The sequence below is a fragment of the Helicoverpa zea genome, chromosome 28, assembly GCF_022581195.2.
Source record: "Helicoverpa zea isolate HzStark_Cry1AcR chromosome 28, ilHelZeax1.1, whole genome shotgun sequence".
In the NCBI taxonomy this organism is placed as follows: Eukaryota; Metazoa; Arthropoda; class Insecta; order Lepidoptera; family Noctuidae; genus Helicoverpa; species Helicoverpa zea.
In genome coordinates, this window is record NC_061479.1 from 267,038 (window position 1) to 289,974 (window position 22,937).

A 22,937-nucleotide genomic window follows, 5' to 3' on the forward strand; every position below is an offset into this window, starting at 1 on the left:
ATCATCGTCTCTTCATCCTCCGAGCCTTCTGCCAACTTCATCTCTGTCTGGAATCTTCTGTCTGGAAGCCGACCCCAAAGAGTCGGCTTCCAGTTTATAGTTTACTGGATGCAGCTAAGTACCGGTGTGCCACAAAAAGCGACTAACTATCTTACCCGGGCAACCCAATAACCCCAATAAACCCAATAACTCGAACGTCTGCAGAATTTATGCATCCGCTTCATTTTCGGCCTCCGAAAGTACGATCATGTGTCGGAATTTCGGAACCAGTTGAAGTGGCTGCCTATTCGGCGGCGTAGAGATGCTCACGTTCTTTCTTTTCTTTACTCTGTTCTTCACAATCCTCTCGCTCCAAGTTACCTTCGTGAACGCTTTGAGTTCCTCGTTCCCAGAGGCAAACCTTGTCGCTCTTCCTCATCTCTTCTGCTTCGTATCCCATCCCACACTTCAAGTCGCTATGATGGATCATTCACTGTTCGTGCTGTTAGGCTGTGGAATACCCTTCCGCATTCTATACGCGAGAGCTCATCATTGGATATGTTTAAGAGACGAGTTAAGGAACATTATTTATCAACATGACCTTTGTATATTTGTGTATATATTTGTATATATTGTATTGTATATATTTCATGTAATTATAAAAGGTATATATATAATTTATTATAAGGAATTATTCATATAGATTCTTTTTATTAGTATAAAGTTGCACATTTGCCCTACCCCATCAAATCACTCTTTCACTCTAAGGTTGGCTGGAAGAGAACCCAACACTGGGTTAAGCTCGCCATTGTACATTATCTCTCTATATTCAGTGTGTCTCTCTGTATTTATGTGTGCAATAAAGAATAATAATAACCCCTGTAAGACTGGTGCAGACGTACTGACTTCTGACTACCCGTAACGACTGCCAAGGATGTTCAATGACAGCCGGGACCTACAGTTTAACGTGCGAAACACAATCATTGGTATCTAAAATATACTTAGAAAGTACATACAATCTTAGAAAAGTTGCGTTGGTACTTGCCAGACTTGGAATCAAGCCCACCCACTCATACTTGAGAGGTGAACGTGCAAGAAGGTGTTGAACGTAGTTTACTCCAGAATTAAGTAATAATCTATTTGTTTTGAATTACAGAGGACACACTATCTAAGATCGGTCCCGGCAAGCGTATCGCGGAACGCCGCGCCTTCCTGTTCGACGGACTGCTGCTGCTCTGCAAGCCCATCACTAGCATTGTGAGTTGTATCGATACTTTTGTCGACTAATATGTTTAACGATAGTATGTGGAATTGGTAGTGAGGTAGAATTTCTTGCAGGACTTTGGATAGGTGCAGGAGTTTCCGGGTTGCCTCTGTTCTATATTATTTTAATTTCCTTGCTCCACTTCGCTTTATTATCGTCATTGCCGATTACGTTATTCTATATTATGTTATATAAAAGATTACTATTTCAATTCAAAATGATTGTGAATTGTAAGATTTCTTTTATTTGGAATCAGCCATACTTTTAGACCAGCAACATACTTCACGCATATTTTGGTAAAATATAATATGTGTGTATAACACATGCACAATTCTTACTACAAAATGCTTGAGATGTATACAGCCTTATGTTCACTAGAACCGATAAATGTAAAATGTATGTCCAAAAATGGTACATAATCGCTCCTACAATAGGCATATGTGATTCCGTCCTGAAACGCGTGAAACAAGCAATTTAACCGAGTATATTTATACCTCAGGTGGTGAACAGCAGTGCAAGCGGCGCCGGCGCAGGTGCTCAACAGCTGAAGCTGAAAGAGAAGCTGCACGTCAGGAAACTGGAACTCATCGACAGGCCTGACACTGAAGGTACGTACATACATCATTATACTCTATAGTTTATTGGCATACACATAGGTGTCATATTTTATAAAATAGGCACAGTATGAACTCGTTAGGACCCAGCTTAAGGATGACGGAGAGTCAGTAGTTAGGTAGCGTCTACGTGGTACATGCAAGGGACACGAGCACGCGGGTGAGTAGCTTGCTGCTGCATGCGCACACGTGGCCACATGTACCAGCCGCGGTTGCTCTGCTGCACGCGCACACGTGGCCACATGTACCAGCCGCGGTTGCTCTGCTGCACGCGCACACGTGGCCACATGTACCAGCCGCGGTTGCTCTGCTGCACGCGCACACGTGGCCACATGTACCAGCCGCGGTTGCTCTGCTGCACGCGCACACGTGGCCACATGTACCAGCCGCGGTTGCTCTGCTGCACGCGCACACGTGGCCACATGTACCAGCCGCGGTTGCTCTGCTGCACGCGCACACGTGGCCACATGTACCAGCCGCGGTTGCTCTGCTGCACGCGCACACGTGGCCACATGTACCAGCCGCGGTTGCTCTGCTGCACGCGCACACGTGGCCACATGTACCAGCCGCGGTTGCTCTGCTGCACGCGCACACGTGGCCACATGTACCAGCCGCGGTTGCTCTGCTGCACGCGCACACGTGGCCACATGTACCAGCCGCGGTTGCTCTGCTGCACGCGCACACGTGGCCACATGTACCAGCCGCGGTTGCTCTGCTGCACGCGCACACGTGGCCACATGTACCAGCCGCGGTTGCTCTGCTGCACGCGCACACGTGGCCACATGTACCAGCCGCGGTTGCTCTGCTGCACGCGCACACGTGGCCACATGTACCAGCCGCGGTTGCTCTGCTGCACGCGCACACGTGGCCACATGTACCAGCCGCGGTTGCTCTGCTGCACGCGCACACGTGGCCACATGTACCAGCCGCGGTTGCTCTGCTGCACGCGCACACGTGGCCACATGTACCAGCCGCGGTTGCTCTGCTGCACGCGCACACGTGGCCACATGTACCAGCCGCGGTTGCTCTGCTGCACGCGCACACGTGGCCACATGTACCAGCCGCGGTTGCTCTGCTGCACGCGCACACGTGGCCACATGTACCAGCCGCGGTTGCTCTGCTGCACGCGCACACGTGGCCACATGTACCAGCCGCGGTTGGCTGTGAACATCACATACTGTCTCTCTTTCTACTATGTTAGAACATGTCGGTGTCTGACACCGCGTCATAGGACCGCGTAGGTGTTCGCGCTTACGCTATTGGGACGGTTGATGATATTGCCTTGCGAGGCAAATGGCACGACTGCCGCGCAGTTTAAACATACCTTGTCTTTTTTAACGATCCATAATTTATGTACCTTGAAAATTAAGGCTTCCAATTACTAATAAATCCTTCTATTCTTCCCACAGAGGGCCGCAACCTAATAGAACTATGTCCCCGAGTGGGCCCGGCCGTGGTGCTGGCCTGCGCCTCCTGCGCCGAGAAGCGCAACTGGATGTGCGACCTCGTCATGCTCAACACCAAGCCCATGCTCGACCGCTTCCTCGACAGGTAACACTTGTACACCACACACATAGGGACCAGACACACAGGCACCAGACACCAGACAAACACACATACATATCAGACAGCCACACAGACACCAGACAGATACACATACACCAGACAGACACATATACACCAGACAGACACATATACACCAGACAGACACGCAGACACGAGACTGACTGACAGCCACCAGACACACTCTGACGCCGGCCGTGGTGTGTCACATGGCCGTGTCACATCTGTTGCCATTAGAAATCGGGCTACTATGCAAGACATATACATAAAAGGCAGGTGCGTATGACACATAGATCGTACACGAATAACTCCTAGTCTGGACGGTCCCAGGTTCCTAGACCTACTCGCAGTAACTCGTCGTGTCGTGTCAGTAAGGTAATTTTATTTATTTATTTAAATCAGTATCAATAATCATTATTAACATTTTTATTCTATGTTCCTGTCAAAGTCGAAAAGTTTTATTTCAAATCGGCCTTTTGCTCTTATGAAAACTCAAAACTTGCACAATTTTAAATTTCCCAACTATATGTACACAGCATCCTGCTAGACCTGGAACGGCGGCATCCTCTCAAGCTTCCTCCGGCATCGCTGTACCGGTTCGCGGTGGCCGACTCGCCCGACAACATCGTGCTCGAGGACGTCACCGCGAGGCACCACGCCAACGCGCCTGTGCCGCTTATTAAGGTGCGTCTAGTCACTCAGACACTCATTTGTACACTCAGTTGTACACTCGGTTATACAGTTGTTGGGACACTCAGACACTCAGTTGTACACTCATTTATACACTCGGTAACACTCTCGCTCGTACAAAGAACACGTAATTGCTTATCAATTACGGTCTGTTCCTATAATTAAGGTAAGTCTAACATACACTGGGTCAGTTACACTACATACAATTTTGGTAGCCCTTTGAATGTCAATCTTTGTGAATGTTTAAAGACTACTTTCTTGAATTTTTTCTAACTTACTCTGATTGTCGGAACATTGTGGGACGTTTAAGGGGCTAGACTATTTACTTGTTTAATATAAAACTATTTATTTTATGACACTGAATTGATTACTTTTTAGCATTTTTGAATCAAATGACTATTCACAATAAATTACTTTAAATAATTATTTGATAACTCGATTATTGGATTTACGCTTTATCCCGGTACGGCCAATAGTTCCCACGGGACGCGGGTGAAACCGCAGGAAAACGGCTAGTGCTAGATAAATCTTTTAGGTACCAACTTCTCTTTATATTTTTTTACTGAATTGGCATTTTTATCCGCGGATGTTGACTTTGAGTTTTAAAAAATCGGTTCTTCGTAAAAAAAAAACATTTATTTTCCGTGTGTGATCGGCAGTTTTTATATCAAGAAGGATTTGAAGAATTGCGTCACGAATTATATTATATCAATTGGCTATAATTATTGTGAAAACTTTTGTCAAAATTTGTGCGTCGTTTTGTATAAATTATTAATGTCATTTCATGTGTTGTTACATGGACAATGAAGTGGGCCATATTTTATTGATAATTATAATAAATGATAAATAATAATAATGAAAATATTTGAGTATCTTAATAAAATTCGATTTGTAAATATATTTTGGTAAATGAAACTCAATTCTAAATGTTCATGTAACTGCGCTTCTCATGGCTAATATTAGACTTTTTATTTTATTTATTTTAATTAACTCTAGCTATGCGATTTGTTTGAAAAATCGTGACCAATATTTTATTTTATTTTTCCAAAATGCTAGCGATACCTAGTTTTAATTAACCGCACTGGCGACATTATACAACATATATTGAATTATATGAGTACTAGAAATGAATTATTTAACACTACATACAATACTTGTAATTCGGTTGATTGCATGCTTTGTACAGGTTTTATTTATTACTATTATTTTTTAAATATTTTACGTGACGGGCGTGAGGCGTGTTCAAACCAAAAATGTACCTATTTTTAAGCCTTCTGTTAGTCAAAACAAAATTATTAACGTCGCTATAAGTACGTTATACTTATATTAAACAAGCGTTTTAAAATTGAAGTTTTGTAAAGTTAATCAAATTATATTACACTTCAATATTTACTTAAAGTACTTACCTAACTAAATATAATGTTTACAACAGTATTTGACTACTAAATCAGGTGTTTTAGTCTCTGGGCAGTTGAGAGCAAATAATAAGTAACAGTGATATCTAAATATTTTCCAACTTATTCCATTTTATGTAAAGAAATTACTTCTATTAAGACCTTGTTCAATTGTCTTAGTTCCGTATTACAGAAAGAAGTCTGAAACCCTTTGTATAGGATTCAAACAATAATAGTTTTTAAATCGACAATGACAAGGTCTACCTTTCTGTAATATGGACTTATGTCTTTATTTCAAATCTTATTCAATATTATGCCATTCGCTTAAGGAATTTGCTTTATCCCTTTCTGACAAATGAAAGAGAAAAAGGTGTTATAAGATAAGTTCATTAAACAAATGGTAATACAATGATTATGACTGGTTCCTATAAACAAGAAAAAAAAGCACTTCTACACACTAGTTTTTTGAATCAATATTAAAAATCTTGTCCATAAGTCAAACGATTTCTTGTTTTTATGACTACAATAGTAAAGTTAGCATGTAAGGCATGTGATGTTTGTGAATATTGTGCTGATCACGGTCATTTGTATTGATGTATTGGACGCACTGGTACAACTTATTTAACCAATCTTAACATACAGCAAACACATTGGTTACCCACACTGAAATTAAATGTTCGCCAAATCAAATTGGGATGTTTACGACGTGTATATGCATCAGCCTATCGCAGTCCACTGCTGGACATCCTCTCCAAGTGCACGACGTGTACTGATTGAATATTCTGTTGATAGGTTACACATACACATTTATCAAGCTTTCATACAGAGCTAGAAAATACTTAAAAGAAACAATATAATCTGCTGTATTTTAGATTACTTTCCATATAGGTTCACATAGTAGGTCAGTAATTGGCATAGGGAATTTTTGTACAGATGATGTTATTTCACGCAAGCATTTGATCCGTGTTAACATACGCATTGTCTTTGTGTGCGTGAACTCGTAAATATGTACATGTAAACTTACACATACAGTACTATGGCTCAGTCTTTCTGCACACACACACACTCACATAGTTCGTCCAAGCCATCGACACACAACCGTGGTTCACAACAAATAATCTGCAACTAGCGTCGGATCTAGACCAGTCTAGATCTAGGACTGTCTGGTCTCCAGGAGCGCGCAGCCACGTCATGCTGCCCCCTCCCCAACTGCCTCCGAGCTCCAGACCCTGAGGAATCACCTGGAACCAGTTTTAAACGCGGCGGAGGACGATCAAGCGTCTAAGTATAGTGTGACAGGTGACAGTTGCTGTCAGTATCAAAGTCGCTATTTTCCCGTGATGACAGCTGTCAACTGCGCAAAATATTCGGTAACTGTGTACGGGAGTATTTTGGCATGTACCTGATATTTTGAAGAGTTGTTTTGTCAATTTTGCACACATGGTTAACGCAGTGCTGTTTTGCAGCCAAGTTTGAATAAATGACTTTTGATTTTGATTTTGCAGGGAAGATTTTTTTTTAACAGTCAGATTATTATCGACTTTATTGTCTTTCGAATAAAATCTGAAAATGACCGTTAGTATATGGGGTTAAATTTTTAGTATTTCTAGTTTTTGATACGTGCCGAAATATTCTTGTTAACACTCAAATTATAATAGTACTATTTCACTCGCATTCTAAACAGAAATATTAATCAAATTTTGTACTTGCAAGTAGTATTATACGGTTCATTTTGAAAAAACGGATTAGATGAAACTTTTTGATATGAATTGGAGCATGAAAAGTATTTTTGATGTGTATTAGTTTGTGTATTAAAGATACATAGTGTGTTCAAATGAACCGTGTAATATTGTCAATAATTGAAATTGGAATTTGACTTGACCGTGTTTTGAAGGACAATTCTCTATGCAAAAGTTTTTTTTTTACTACAAATAGGCCTAAATATGTAGGTACTTCTGTTGCGAGTGTCAATAATTGCTTACCATCAGGTGATCCGTATGCTCTATACCCCCGCTATCATGTCGATTAAAGCATCAGCTTTTTCAAATAAAAGTGTGTAGGTTCGATGCCAGGCAAGTACCAAAGTAACTTTTCTAAGTTATGTATCCTTTCTAAGTTAATCTTGGACACCAATTACTAGATAAATGTGATACGAAAACATCTTGAAGAAAACTGGACTTAAAGTCTGAAATTACCTTCCCTTGAGTAGGTCGCAGCTCGTAGTGGGACAGTAAAAATACAGAAAATGATTTCACGTCAGACTATTATGATACATATTGAATATTTTTTTACTTCTTTATTGCAATAGTAGATGAGATTTTAAGAGAGAATTGTCCTTCACTCGAATCGACTCGTGTATTTTTTTAGGTGTTACTTGAATATTTTCCGATTTAAACAATGCAAATTAAGTTTTTACCTCAGAATGAATGTCTGAGAGATGCAAAAGTAAAAAAATACATGCATGTACATATGCGTATGTCTAAAATAGCTCTAAAATCTCTGTTTATTCGGAAAATACTCAGTTAATATCGTAAATATATAAAAAAGTAAATGTATTGTCCCGGCTATTTTCGGTCTTGACCGACTGAGCACGAAAAAGGAGGAATATGTTTTGAAGATTTTGGTGGAGTCCGAAAATAGTGGTGATCTCGATGTAAGTAATTTTTAATGTATACTACAGATCAGGAAATTTTATTGTACTACTTAATGATATTAACACTATGATTTTTACTAACCGTCTTCAAAAGATGGAGGTTCTCAATTCGAATGCATATTATGATTTTCACAAGATCCAAATGTTTCTCTGGGTTCGACTCCCGGCTAAAGTTCTCTTATTCAAGGGCTATGTGAGGCGAGATTTCACCGGTGTGTGACACTGACGATTACTGTACACATTATTTCATGAAAATTGAAAATGCAACAAATTAGATGATGGTAAAGCAAATTTATTAATAGAAAAAGAACTACATAAGTGGTACAATAAATTTTCTGATTAACTAATTAAATAATATTCGTCGTCTGTCTGTTTAAATGTCAATCTGTTTGTACTTCAGTCGCATGCAAAAATATGAACATTGTTGTAGAAGACAAAAATAGTTATCAAACTGACGGAGATTGGTTCCTCGTGAAAACAAAAGACAAAAATTCTTCTTACTGGCCCATTAAATAGCCCATGTTATTTTTTTTAAGGCAAGATTTGATTCATATATGTATTTGATCATTTATAAAAGCTAATCGGCAACTAAAGTTCATTTCAAAAAAATACTTAAAAATCAAAATGAAATTCTCCAATTTATAGTAACATTCAAAGTAGTATAGAATTTATTCGTAGTAGACTTTGTATTGTAATACTCGTTAAATCAAATTGAAAACCTATCTACATTTGTAGAGATATCTACAGCTATATTATAAACAACTTAAAAATGAAGTTTTTAAGTTCACGGCAGGTTTGTGCTAAGGAGAATCGATTGTCTCGACTCTTATCATTTTGAATGTGTACATCTTTTTGCAGATGGCTGTACTTACTAAGATTTCTAGTCTTGCATGTGTGTTTTACATATAGCAACACTGAAAATCTGGCAACACTAAAGAAATTACATCTCATTCAGACAAATCATTTACGTAGATTCTAGAAATAACATACAAATTGGTAAAGGGCGTCATATAAACATACCTGTAAGACAAGAAATCCAATTTTAATCAGTATTACTAATGAACGGTACCTAGTTAAATATTAAGATCTGTGTTTTACTAAATGTTGTATACCTAACTGTCGTGTCATAGATTATAATAAAGAAAGCTTTAGTAGACAGTCGACTTAATAAATAACCAGAAAAAAAAACTTTTATAATCAACAACAATTATACACAACAGTAATTATAACTAAATTACATAAACGTAATAATTAGTTGTGTTGCTGGGAAGTTTGTTCTTCACCACTTCTGCCATACCACTAGGAAGTGGTGAAAAGGGGGGGCAATTTTTTTTGTTTCTGTTCTTTTGTAAATATGTGTGAATTTGCACTTCGCTAATCTAATTAGTTCTTGTATTTAAAATTTGAAATATTACGTTTATAAATCGACTGTCTACAAAAGCTCTGAAGTCTGAAGCACACTAGAAATAGATCACAAAGTGAATTAATCTTCAATTTACTATACACAGCAAAAATAATATCATTAAAATATGGACTTTCAAAATATAAACAGCCAGACAGCTCTCTGTCAGACGGTCATGTTGCCAGTGTAAACTACATCTTAAGCACAATACTTAAAGACCATATTTGGATAACATTATTTTCGTCGTGTGGAAAGGCAATATGTAAGTCAAGTCCGTAGGTAAACTTTGTGTCTATATAATAGTGTGCTTAGACTATACTTGTATGTGATCTCGTATCGAATGTGATATTTTTGAACGTCTTTCCAAAGTATATCTATGTATAGAGAACCTGTAGTATCGGTGTTGTCATATATCTATTGATTATATGTTAGTATTTAGATTTCTGATTACTTGACTTTTATCATCATTTTTCATATTTATATTGTGAAGTTTTTTCTCAAGAACTGAATGAAATTACTTTTTGTAATTTGATACATAAATATTGGAAAAGTAATTTTGGCTGGCTGAAAAATGACAGTCTTTTTGAATTTTTGTTATGAAGAATATAGATATTTGACAAATCAAGAATTTAAAATGATTATCATACACAAATACCACCGAATTTTAACAATGTATACAAAATAACACATACGTGAAGTAATTATAGTTCGGCCATTCAGAGAATGCGTTCCTGACACGTCGCGATTGAACTGACGACGTAACTACATTCATTGATTATTGATATAATAATGTTGTTTTAATGCTCCTCAATTGTTAAAACGGTAAACAACCAGCAAAAATATTTTTATCGTAACTGCAACGCCATTGCAAAGTTACGTCGTCAGTTCAATCGCGACGTGTCAGGAACGCATTCTCTGAATGGCCGAACTATAGAAACCTAAATACTCTATATTTTACTAAATTTCTAAGAGCTCAATGTACGAAGGAGTAAAGAGAGGCGAAACCGTGAGACTAAGAAGTATATGTATTTGTACATATTTGTACTGAAAAGATGGTGATAAGGTGCCTAACATATATTATTGACAAAATTGTCCAAAAATTTAAAATCGTATAACGATATTTTAAAATTTTCAAAATATGAATTAAATTCATATTTTAATGTCCTATATTGGATATTCATATATGGGGTAAATATTCCTTCAGAATAACCCATAATATCAAAATTGCTAGGAAATTATTGAAAATGTATAATCTTAAACATTAGACAAGTGATTGTAAATTAAAATGAATTTATTAATGAAATTGATAAATTTTGGTGCGAAATTAATAATAATTGGCTTTTGCGAATTGTAATTTTAATTAATAGGCTACCGGACAAACGTTGGAAATTATAAAATAACGTCACTTGAACAAATAATAAAATTATGAAACAGAAACCAGAATTGTATGGCATTTCTGAGCATTTCGTTCCCAATTTGAAACATAAGGCGATTGCTACATACCGCGCGCCGGAGGACGTTAACGACAAAACAAAAGCGACAATATAAATAGCTAATTATTTATTTCTCATCACCAATTACTTTTATATTGTAATCATAATGTAAAAAACTGGGATCTCAGAAGACCAATAAAACATGAACCTCTACGGTATGTGGTATGGTGTGCAAATAGCCTTATATAACTTACATAATCACATATAATGTGATGCTAATTGAAAAATATGTAAAATTTTGCAAGGATAATAAAAGAAGTCCGGTAGCCTCATACGTAACTGACTAGTAGGCACCTTTAGGTCGAAGCAAATTGAACTGAAAACGATCGCTTTAACGTTCTAGTCTATAACTATATATTATCGTTAATTCGAAACTCGGGGGACTCTTAAAATATTACGAATTATCGAGTTTTTGAAATATTAAATGGTTCGAAATTTGTGAGAAAAAATAAATAAAACTTCGAATTATTAAGTGTTGATCAATTATTATTTGTTAACTGCTATTTTATAACAATGTCAAAATTTTAAAGACACATTTGTGTGCATACACATGTATTCATAATGTGAATTAATTAATCTTTCGAAACAGCTCCGTCATACTGCTTCAAAACAGATTGCTGCTACTCTGACTTATGTACAATCTTTCCGCCTCTTTCTCTCTGCAACTTTGTATTCTCGAGTATTGGACAACTAAGAATTCGAATTAACGCGTCGTTTTGTTATATAGCAACGCTTTTTTCGTTCGAATTACCAAGTGCATAAAAAAGTATTGATTTAGTTCGAAATATAAAGAGATTTTGTAGGGAACTCGTGATAACTTTGAATTAACGAGAGGTTCGAAATATCGCAGGTTTGAATTAACAAGAGTCGACTGTATCTATATGTAGTACTTAAGATATTCTTGTTTTTATGTCCGTCTAGTCATGTGCCAAAAATATTTTTGAAGAATCTCCATCGAAATTCAGTTGTATTTACTGGTCCTCTCACATAAATCTGCCGTTCTGAAGTTGGCCGCTAACTACTCTACAACCTACCTCAATATATGTCTTCAATGGATTTTCTTTCCCACCTCAGAGAGTAACACACAATAGAATCCACAATAATATTTATTTAGGAGAAAATTATAAATACATTTTCATGAAAGCACAATGACATGACACTTCACAGACAACACATTTTTATATATGCTTCTTTTTAAGTACCTACTCCAAATTCAAATTGGTTAATAGGCCAGTAGGCCGACAAGTAGTAATAATTGAAACTTTAACACGCCCCCTCAATTTTACTATACTAGCCCCAAGCCTGAAGTACACTTATAGTGTTTAATCGCGGGTAAAGCTTTAGTTAATACATCGGCTAACATCAAATCTGTCGGCAGATGCTTCAACTCTACAACATCACCCTTCAATACATCCCTAATAAAATGATACCTTATATCTATATGTTTGCTACGGGCATGGTAGCCGGTATCGTTTGCAATATATATCGCCCCCTGGTTGTCAGCATACATCGTAGTTTTTGATAAGTTTAACAGACCTATTTCTTTCAACAAACTACTGAGGTAAAGAACCTCTTTCATAGCTTCGCTAAGACTTATATACTCAGCCTCGGTTGAGGATGTAGCCACTGATCTTTGCTTTTGCGATCGCCATGAAATTGTAGCTCCTCCTAATATAAAAGCGTAACCAGAGTATGATTTCCGATCAATTAATGAGTTACCCCAATCAGCGTCTGAGTAACCCGTTAACGACTTTCCTGTTTTTCTAAATGTTAATCGGTAGTCAATAGTCTTCTTTAGATATCGAAGAACTCGTTTAGCGGAAATCCAATGAGTATGATTTGGACAAGTTGCCAATTGAGCTAACTTTGAAACTGTATTCGCAATGTCAGGCCTTGTGGCAACACTCAAATACATCAATGTTCCTAAAAGTTCGCGATATGGCCACGGTTCCTTTTCCTTGTATTCTTCGTGACGCTTTGGAGCTGCAAAATTTAGTCCCACCTCAAAAGGTGTCGATACGGTTTTGCAGTCCGTCATTCCAAACTTCTTTAATGTGTCTTGGATATATTTACGCTGTGATAGACTTATTATACCGTCTTCCTTCACTATCTCTATACCCAAACAATATTTGGCTGGTCCAAAATCCTTTAACTCAAAATCATCAGCTAATTTCTTCTTAAATTCTTGTATCAAAGTAAGATCATCACAAGCAACTAAAATGTCATCAACATATATAACAACTATCAAAACTGTTCCATCCTTCCTCCGCTGATAATATAGACACGGTTCGTTTTTGCTTGGTTTCAGATTCATTCGACGAAGTGTTTCATCTAATCTAATATACCACTGTCGTCCCGCTTGCTTTAAACCATACAATGAACGCTTTAAGAGACAGGCATCTCCTCCAGCTTGAAGATCCACTAACATTTTATTAGCACGCTTTCCAATTTCTGAGCCCTCTCCCTCTCTCTGAATCAGCGTATGAAGGTTTTCTTCTAACATCTTCGGTATCTGCATATATACCTTTTCGTCGATTTTGCCGTTTAAATAAGCAGTATTGATATCTAGTTGATGGACTTCTAAATTCAATTCTACCGCTAGTGCCATTAAAAGTCTGATAGTTTCAAGTCTCGCTACTGGGGCATAAGTTTGGTGATAATCTACACCATAACGTTGACTATAACCCCTTGCTACTAGACGAGCTTTCTTCTTTGTTGACATATCGACATTCAGTTTAGTTGTCAAGATATAGCGACAGCCCACAATCTCTCGATCTTTTGGTTTCTTAACAATATCCCAGGTTTCGTTCTTCACTAAACTTTTGATCTCAGATAAAATTGCTTCTTGCCATTTTTCACTCTCATCGCTTGATAAAGCCTGTTCAAGTGATATTTCAGCCATCGCTGAGAAAAACTCTTCATCATCTACATTTTGATTAATATCACCCTGTATACCTTCTACAGGTTCCATTGAGTCCGGGTGCATTTCTTCATGCTGTTCAGTTTCTTGTTCTTGAACTTCTACCATATTATATACTTTTCTTGGGCGACCACGTTCTCCCTTTACAAGTTTCGGTCTTCCAGCGGCTCTTTTCAGGATAACTTGTTGCGTATTATTTCCCTCATTAGCTGGCTCGACCTCTGAATGTACATCACCAGGACAACTATCTCCATTGCCGTGACAATCAATCTCAGGGGCACAACGTACAACATCCGTATGAATTCTTTCATTGGATTGATCACCAGCGCCTGTCAATGTCTCATGCGTGGCAGGTAAATAAGTATAGAATTCAGTAGTAACTGGACTTTTCGCATTTGAATGTGTATCTTCAACTTCCAGTTCAACCTTCTGATGAAACTGTTTTGGTTCCTCTTTGGGAACAAATTTAACATCACGAGCTTCAACGACTTTATGTTCACCTGGTATCCAAATTCGGTATCCTTTCGTACATCTCGGATACCCGACAAAAACTCCCTCCTTAGCACGAGCATCGAATTTGTCTTTCGTTGGTGTCTTGTCTAAAATATAGGCTTTTGCTCCAAAACTTCTTATGTTGGATAAGTCGACTTTAATTCCAGTCCATTTTTCAAATGGAATACCACCATTTAGACTACTCGTTGGACAACGATTGCGTATGTAGCACGCAGTCAAAACAGCATCCGCCCAAAATCCTACGGACAAACCAGAAGATAATAACATGCATCTAGCCATTTCAAGTAAAGTTCTGTTCATTCGTTCACTGACTCCGTTCATTTGAGGTGATCGCGAAATACTCAGCCTTCTTTGAATGCCTTCTTGATTTAAAAATTCATCAAATTCACGACTGCAGTATTCACCGCCGTTGTCAGATTGAAGGAATTTAATTTTCTTTCCTGTGAGTCTTTCAGCATGACTTTTGTATAGCTTAAATGCGCTAAACACTGCACTTTTCTTTCCAAGTAAATATACTTCACACCAACGGGTACTGTCGTCAATAAAAGTTACAAAATATTTCGCTCCGCCAATTGACTGTGTTTTTAAAGGACCTACTATATCGGAATGAACAATACGTAATAATTCATTACATGGACCACCCGATCTCGAAAAAGGTAACGAACTCATTTTTCCCTTAGCACAAACATCACAATTCGATATTTTACGTAAATCTGCCTCCTTAGTATTATATCCGCAATGGTTCAACAACTTTAAGAGATCTTTACCATTTAAGTGACCTATGCGACTATGCCACTCTACTATGTCGATTGGATCAGCAATAAAATATGCTTGTTCATCCAATCTCTTAAAAACGTAAAGATTTCCTACACGTTCGGCTGTCATTACAGTATTTCCGTTTGACGAATTAATACAGGCCCTATCTTTATGAAATTGAACTTCATACCCATTGTCTGCAATCCTCGCTACAGATAATAAATTACTACGAAGATCTGGTACATACAGGGTATTCTTCAAAATAAGCCTCCTGCCTGATGCTGACAACCTTACGTCACCTTTGCCCTTTACATCCGTCGACAGATTTGATGCTAAGTTCAGTTTATCCTGTAAAATACAAAAATTATCTGTAAATTTATATAAATCGTTACATAAATGCGATGTACAGCCACTATCAAGGATCCAGTCATTCTTTTTAATTTGTAAATTATTAGAAAAGTTGGTATAATTAAAAAGAATATCAAAAATACTGTCCTCCTTGTTGTATTCTGTTGCACATCTCGCGTCATCATTCTTTTGATTCATTTTACATTCTGAATATTTATGTCCAACTCCATGACACTTATAACATTTATATATAAGTTTACTCTTTGTATTTTGTTCTTTACAGTTCGAGTTCTTTTTAAATCCTTTATTCTTCGCATACATTGCTCCTTCAATACTTTTCATTTCAGTACAAGTCGAGCTATATGCCTTCTCCAAGATCTTAATCTTTAGTACCTCTATGTTTGGTAGTTCGTCTCTGCTCTCCATAGAACATCTAAAATTTTCGTAACTCTCTGGCAAGCTATACAGTAATAAGATAGACATCAAGTCTTCGTGTATTTCTACACCCATATCACTTAACATATTCGCAGCTTCGAAGAAATTATTCAGGTGACTCTGTACGTCATCTCCTTCCTTCATGCGGCTCAACGTTAACTTCTTTAACAGACTTGCCTTTCTTACGGGACCTTTAGATGCATACGTTTTCTCCAATTTTCTCCATATCTCGTGCGACGTTTCACACCCTCTTATGTGTTTAAGCTCACTTGGACACATTGCCATTATCAAATCAGCCTTTGCCATATCGTCTTTATCAGACCATGCGCACGACTCCACTGCTGAGTCCGGCTTAGGTATAGTTCCATTTACGTATTTCCATACCTGATTTCTCGTGAGCAACGCCTGCACTTGAACCTTCCAGGTTTCATAATTTGTACCATTCAAATTCTCAATTTTCGATGTAAACGTCGTCTGGGCCATAACCTATTGGTGGGAGCTTCTTCCCACCTCAGAGAGTAACACACAATAGAATCCACAATAATATTTATTTAGGAGAAAATTATAAATACATTTTCATGAAAGCACAATGACATGACACTTCACAGACAACACATTTTTATATATGCTTCTTTTTAAGTACTCCAAATTCAAATTGGTTAATAGGCCAGTAGGCCGACAAGTAGTAATAATTGAAACTTTAACATTTTCAACCTTATCACAATAGTTCGATTGGTAAAATTTTACAGATTAGTGTAGGTTGACCTACTGGCGTTTGTACAAACACACTATTGCGCATGTGTAAGGCGTTAAATGGCTAAACTTCAGATGGCAAAGTTCTTTGACAGGAACTGTACTACCTTTGGGAAATTTGTGACGAGAACTGTACTACTTTTAAGAAATAAATCTTTATGTTTTAATGGAGTCTAACGGCCTAGTTTATCATCTTATGAATTCGTATCAGTTTTTGTCTGTCAGATGTTTTTATTCAAGAATATAATAATACTATAACCCGTATAAGAGTATGGATTATATTATCTAGTACATTAATAACGTATAAATTATATTAAATGTCCTCTAAAATCTGGCAGATATTTTTAATTAATATCCGCAAGTTATTCTTTAAGATATGTAGTCACCTACGTGTACCTTTATGTGAAATTATGAATTTATTATATTTCTCATATGTCACAGTAATAGTAACACTGATTGGAAATAATACGACACCACTTATAAGGTCCTATTAAAAATGGTTATTTGTAATAGTTAGAAAACTGACAATAAAATGTATAACTAATGGCTGGTTTTTTAGTGCATATATATATTAACGATTATCTATTTAATTGTCTTATAAATGAAGCAATAGATTATTAGGTAACAAAGTATTAGTATTATTAGCATTAAGTACATATAATGGCAAACATACTAATTCCTAACCAGACAACAAATATTGAAAAGCAGTGTGATATTATTTCCGTTCAGTGTTAAAATATAATTATATTAATAAATGTCATATCTCAATGTTTATTTACATAGAAATGTTATTTAAAATAAATGTATGTGTGTTGTGTACATAGCGTGTTTTTTAGCCTCACACTGCCCCAGAGACACTGTTATAAATTAATAAGCTTTATTTGTTTTGTTACTAACACAGTGGATCTCCGATATCTTACTGAATGAATGAATTTGAATTTATTTTGATTGGGAAAAGGTTCATTTTTGGAAAGCTCGTGTGAAATTAATCCAGTTCATTTTTTTTTTTGGATATCATTTTGTATATTTGAAGTAGGCTAAATAGTCTTCGCTAAATAACCGATTTTTTAACACAACGCCGGAATTGTTCGTTTAGCGTAAGTATACCTACATATTCACAGGTCTTACATAAATATAACCATCAACTTGATTAAATACAGCAATTTTATAGAATTTTCATGCAGACCTGTGATGAGTATGTGCACATCACAGGTCTGCATGAAAATACACACACACATATATCTTTCACTCTATAAGGTTGCTCAATCATCAATGTTCATACAATCATGACCTCTGCTTCTGCGAATGTAAACAAATGTTGAAAACAACTGAGATTTGAGTCATGCATATAGTGTTTAAAATTCAAATTTATATTTTTAGGGTTGATGTCTCATGGAAATAGTACCTAGTTTTTATAGGATAACTTTTTTGTTTATCTGTCTGTTTAAATCTATTTTTTAAAGGATAGAGTAGAGGTATACAGTTGAAGCTTATAGCAAATATTGAAGTCTGCAGTCCCTAGTCTACACAGTTCAAAGATATGGCTGTCTATCTCATTATAATTCTCAAAAGGGTTGAAAATTTATAGAGTACTTTAAATAAATATAATATTAGTAGACACTGTGGATAAGTTAAAGGCGCTCTTATACTGAATCAAAATCAAAATCAAAATCAAAAGTCATTTATTCAAAGTAGGCTGAAAATCAGCACTTTTCGAACGTCAAAAGACAGCCCCCAAAACGCCCGCCCTTCACCACTTCCTATGTGTTTTTGCTGGGAAGAAGAAGTGGTGGAACAAACTCCCCAGCAACACAATTCTGTCTGTATGGTTTGAAGAACCGTATACAAATATTTAAATATCACTATACAACATTGTGTACATAAATTTGTATATAAAATCAATTCAAATAGTTAATCATGTTGGCTAGTACACACCTTACCCATACCTATTACTCAAGCAGTTACAAAATAAATCTATTAAGACCGCACCGCGGATTTTTTGATTTTAGATAGCTCCGCCCACTACACTTCCGCGTCTATCGCGTCGCGCAAGCTATACTCTTCACTCAATGTGTAAAATTTGAATTTCGCGCCAATCGCACACGCCGAGGTCAGCGCGGGGTCAGGAGAACCGAACAGGGAAGATAGGGAGCCGCAACTTACCTAAGTTTTTTATTTTTTGATCGGATTTTTTTTTTGTTGTACTTACAAAAATTATTTGTAATGAAAACTTTTTATGAAGAGTAATATGATAATTTGGACGCGTATGGTTGTGTGTATGTATGTGTGGTGTGTCGTGTATGTGTGTTTGTATATCCAGAACGGATGAATCGATATGTATTTAGGTTTTTTTGTTTGAAATGAAATTAATCGGGAGTGTTCCTAGCTTTATTTGGTGAATATCGGCCCAAGATGGCCGCCGCCACAAAATGGCGAATAACATATTTTTTTTACAATTATCAGTATTGATATCAAATGAAAGGGCTTGATTAGTATGTAGAATCATGTATAATATTATTTAAAGTCCAAGATAGCCACCGCCAGAAAATGCTGAATTGCATTGTTTTTTTATAGTTCTCTCAATATGGGTATCAAATGAAAGCGTTTGACCAGTGTTAAATAATTTATACTAATGTTATAAAGAGGGAAGATTTGATTGTTTGTTTCTGTGGATTGTATAAGCTCTGAAACTGCTTAACTGATTTGATTTGCTTTCACAATTAGAGATTTACACTATCCCCAGTGAATGTAGGCCATATTTTATCCGGGCACAGGAAGAAGTTCCCCGGGAATGCGGCTAAAATCGCGTTAAACAGCTATATAGTAAAAATTAAGTGGTTAAGGAATAAAAGCGTCGCAGATCTTGTGTGTTATGTATGCTATAAATGTATGTAGTGAAGCTGTAAGGTATCAAAGAAGTAATGAAGCTAAGTAATAATTTTTAAACATATTTATTAAAACTGAAATATAAATAATAATATAATGTAAAAAAAAAAGAATTTATAGTATAACACGGTCTCCATAGATTTTTTGTTCTCAGAGTGCTTATAGTAAGTTCAACTCAGTCTTGCGCGCGGTTATGTGTGGGTAACCCTTGTACATATACAGTGACTTTGTGTGCGTGACAAGAGGTACAGTCGGGTACAAATACAGTTATTTAGGGGTTACGGCTGTTTAAGGAAAAACAGTTATTACGTAATTTAATGTTTATTTATCTGTGTAAATATCTATTGAAATTATTAAGTTAGTTTTTGATTTGTTTAATACCTAATAAAAATATTTATTTATTTATAATGATTCTGAATCGCTACTTGAAAAATCAAGTCCACACTTTTATTTATTGTCCTCGTACCCCGAGCTAGAAAATATGTAAGGAGTATTTAATTCATCTTAGATATTTCACCTCATTTATTTCTTAGATACTGTCAATGTCAATTTGAAAAAGCTTATGAGAAAATAATAAAAAACTGTAAGATGTAATAATAAAAAGCTTTGGATGTTGTTTCATTTTTTGAAACGCTACCTGACTCCTTAAACATTTTCTTCGTGAACAACTAGACATTTTTGTAAACGACTGTACCCATAACAAAAAGCGATAAGAACACGTCATACTCGGACGACGTCACTGTCACACGAGCGAAAGTTGTATATTTACAAGCCGACGCACACATAGGGCCGCGCGCAAATCTGAGTTATCGTCACAAATTATTATACCTACGGCCGGAGCGACAACATGCGCAGGTCCGACCTCGACGAGGGCTATCGCCGGACTGGCTCGTCTCCGTACACATTGTGTATCAATCGCTAGAGCACGGACATAAGGTTCAGAATTGCGTAGCGTCTATCATGATCGCTGCCGCTCAAAAAATCCAATATCTTAAAACTTTAATTAAAAATGTTTGGTAATAGTTATGGAAAAATGACTTTGACAGAACGTTAATATTGATGTTAAGAATATATTAGAGTAATTTTGAAACATAAAGATAGTGTAACTTCCTTGTAATTTCAAAAATAGTACTTTTTTAGACGTGTTTTCGGAATTAATTATGATCGAGTAAAATTATCAGTATCGTGTTTTCGTTCTGGCAGAATCTAGATAAAGATATCAATTTACCTATATCAAAATTTCAGATCCATTGGTAAGCGGGTAGTCCTATAATTTGGCATGGCAAACGGCTATCAAAATCACGGTGGCGTCTTAAAAAAAGAGTGAAAAATATAAAAAAAATATAAAGCCTCCATTCAGTGAAGATAGATATAGTTTAGGGTGCACCCACCGACATGTCAAAGAGTTTTTATGAAAAAATAAAATAACAACATAAACAATGAAAACGGTGAACTAGGACTACCGTTCAAACCAAAATCATATACATTAGGTATATTACGGGTGTACAAATATGTAGTCAGCAAGACGACCTGGTACCATAAGCAGCACCCGTTCACGAGCATAACGCGAGGATCAGCCATCGCTCCCCTCGCACATTTTTGAGGGAGGGAGGCAACCCGACCACCGACGCTACCGCAAGCAATACCGTCAAAGGGAGCATGACGACTTGCAGCTACACTACAAGAAAACAGTTAATACTAATAGATTCGCAGTCGCTAGTAGACCATTTACAAAATTAAGGAACAACTCATCGTAAAAACAGAACGATGATGGTAATTAGTCAGTATACATAAAATAAAAAAATGTCACGTATAAAATAATATAAATCACATCAACTCATAATGATAACTTTTGAAGCTGTCCAGTGTTTAACATGAGGACCAACTATTTTTATCGTTTATGTAGTCATTAACTGTATAATAAGCTTTCTTCGACAGGATAGATTTGATCTGCACTTTAAATTTATCAAAAGGCAATTCTAAAAACGACTGAGGAAGTTTATTATAAAATCGAATACCAAGCCCCATAAATGTTCCATGTACCTTGTGAAGCCTGTGAATGGGTACGCACAGTTTATGCTTGTTCCTAGTGTTGATACTGTGGACATCACTTTTCTTGGTGTAGTGATGAATATTCTGCCTAATGTATAATATGTTAGCAAGGATGAATTGCGATGCCACAGTAAGGATACCTATTTCTTTAAAAAGTTCCCTTAAGGAATGCTTGCTACCTAACTTATATATTGCACGAACAGCTCGTTTCTGTAATACGAAAATGTTTTCTATATCTGCAGCTTTGCCCCACAGTAGAATACCGTAGGACATAACGCAATGAAAATAACTAAAATAGACTAGTCGAGCTGTGTCTACGTCAGTGAATTGTCTTACTTTTCTGACGGCGTAGGCAGCAGAACTAAGTCTACCCGCGAGGCTAGATATATGTGAGCCCCACTGTAGCTTTGCATCAACGGTTATTCCCAGAAACACTGTTGACTTCACAGTTTCAAGAACTTCATTATTTAGGATAATCTTAGGTCCTAAGTGTTTTACATTAGGCAAGGTGAACTTAACACATTTGGTTTTTTTAGCATTAAGAACTAAATTATTTGCTGTAAACCAGTGCGTAACTAAGGAGAGTGCATTGTTCACGTCATCAAATTGCTGTCTATTCCTATCAACTTTGAAAATGAGAGATGTATCATCTGCAAATAATACTACATCACATATATTTTTCAAATGGAATGGTAAATCATTTATATACACTAAGAATAAGAAAGGACCTAGAATAGCTGAGCTGTTAAAATTATGATTAGCTTTATTTTTGTTAATTTATACCTATTTTTCTCCCTCTCAGGGCGCAACCCTCCTCAAGTTAGTGGAACGGCTGACCTACCACGTGTACTCCGACCTGAACCTAGTGAGGACGTTCCTCACGACGTACCGCTCCTTCTGCTCTCCCGGGGAACTCCTCGAGCTGCTCATAGAGAGGTTCAGGATACCGGAGCCAAGCGAGGTCTATGATACGCCGAGGACTGGTGAGTTGACCCATATTTGCTTGAAATTACTGACATTTAACATAAAGTAACTTTACTGTGTTAATAGGGGATGAATATGGAAAAATGCTGAAAAAAGTACTGGCTATAAAATATTCATGCAAAATGCCGTTTTACATGAATGACAGTAGGCTACTACGGGATAAATTCATAATTAATGTATGCTTAGGTGGTATATTATTATTAAATTCATTTTGTACTTCGCGGGCTCTACTAGGGAA

At 36.8% G+C, this 22,937-nt stretch overlaps 1 protein-coding gene across 1 annotated transcript in view; it reads left to right on the forward strand.

The window, feature by feature from the left end:
- The window catches only part of LOC124643630 (protein son of sevenless), a 78,915-nt gene that overhangs the window by 23,903 nt on the left and 32,075 nt on the right, over positions 1-22,937 (forward strand). Inside the window, exons 13-17 of the mRNA XM_047182645.1 lie at positions 1,136-1,236; positions 1,743-1,851; positions 3,267-3,408; positions 3,957-4,104; positions 22,518-22,698. Of these exons, the coding sequence (XP_047038601.1) occupies positions 1,136-1,236; positions 1,743-1,851; positions 3,267-3,408; positions 3,957-4,104; positions 22,518-22,698 (681 nt within the window). The remainder of the gene's footprint in view (positions 1-1,135; positions 1,237-1,742; positions 1,852-3,266; positions 3,409-3,956; positions 4,105-22,517; positions 22,699-22,937) is intronic.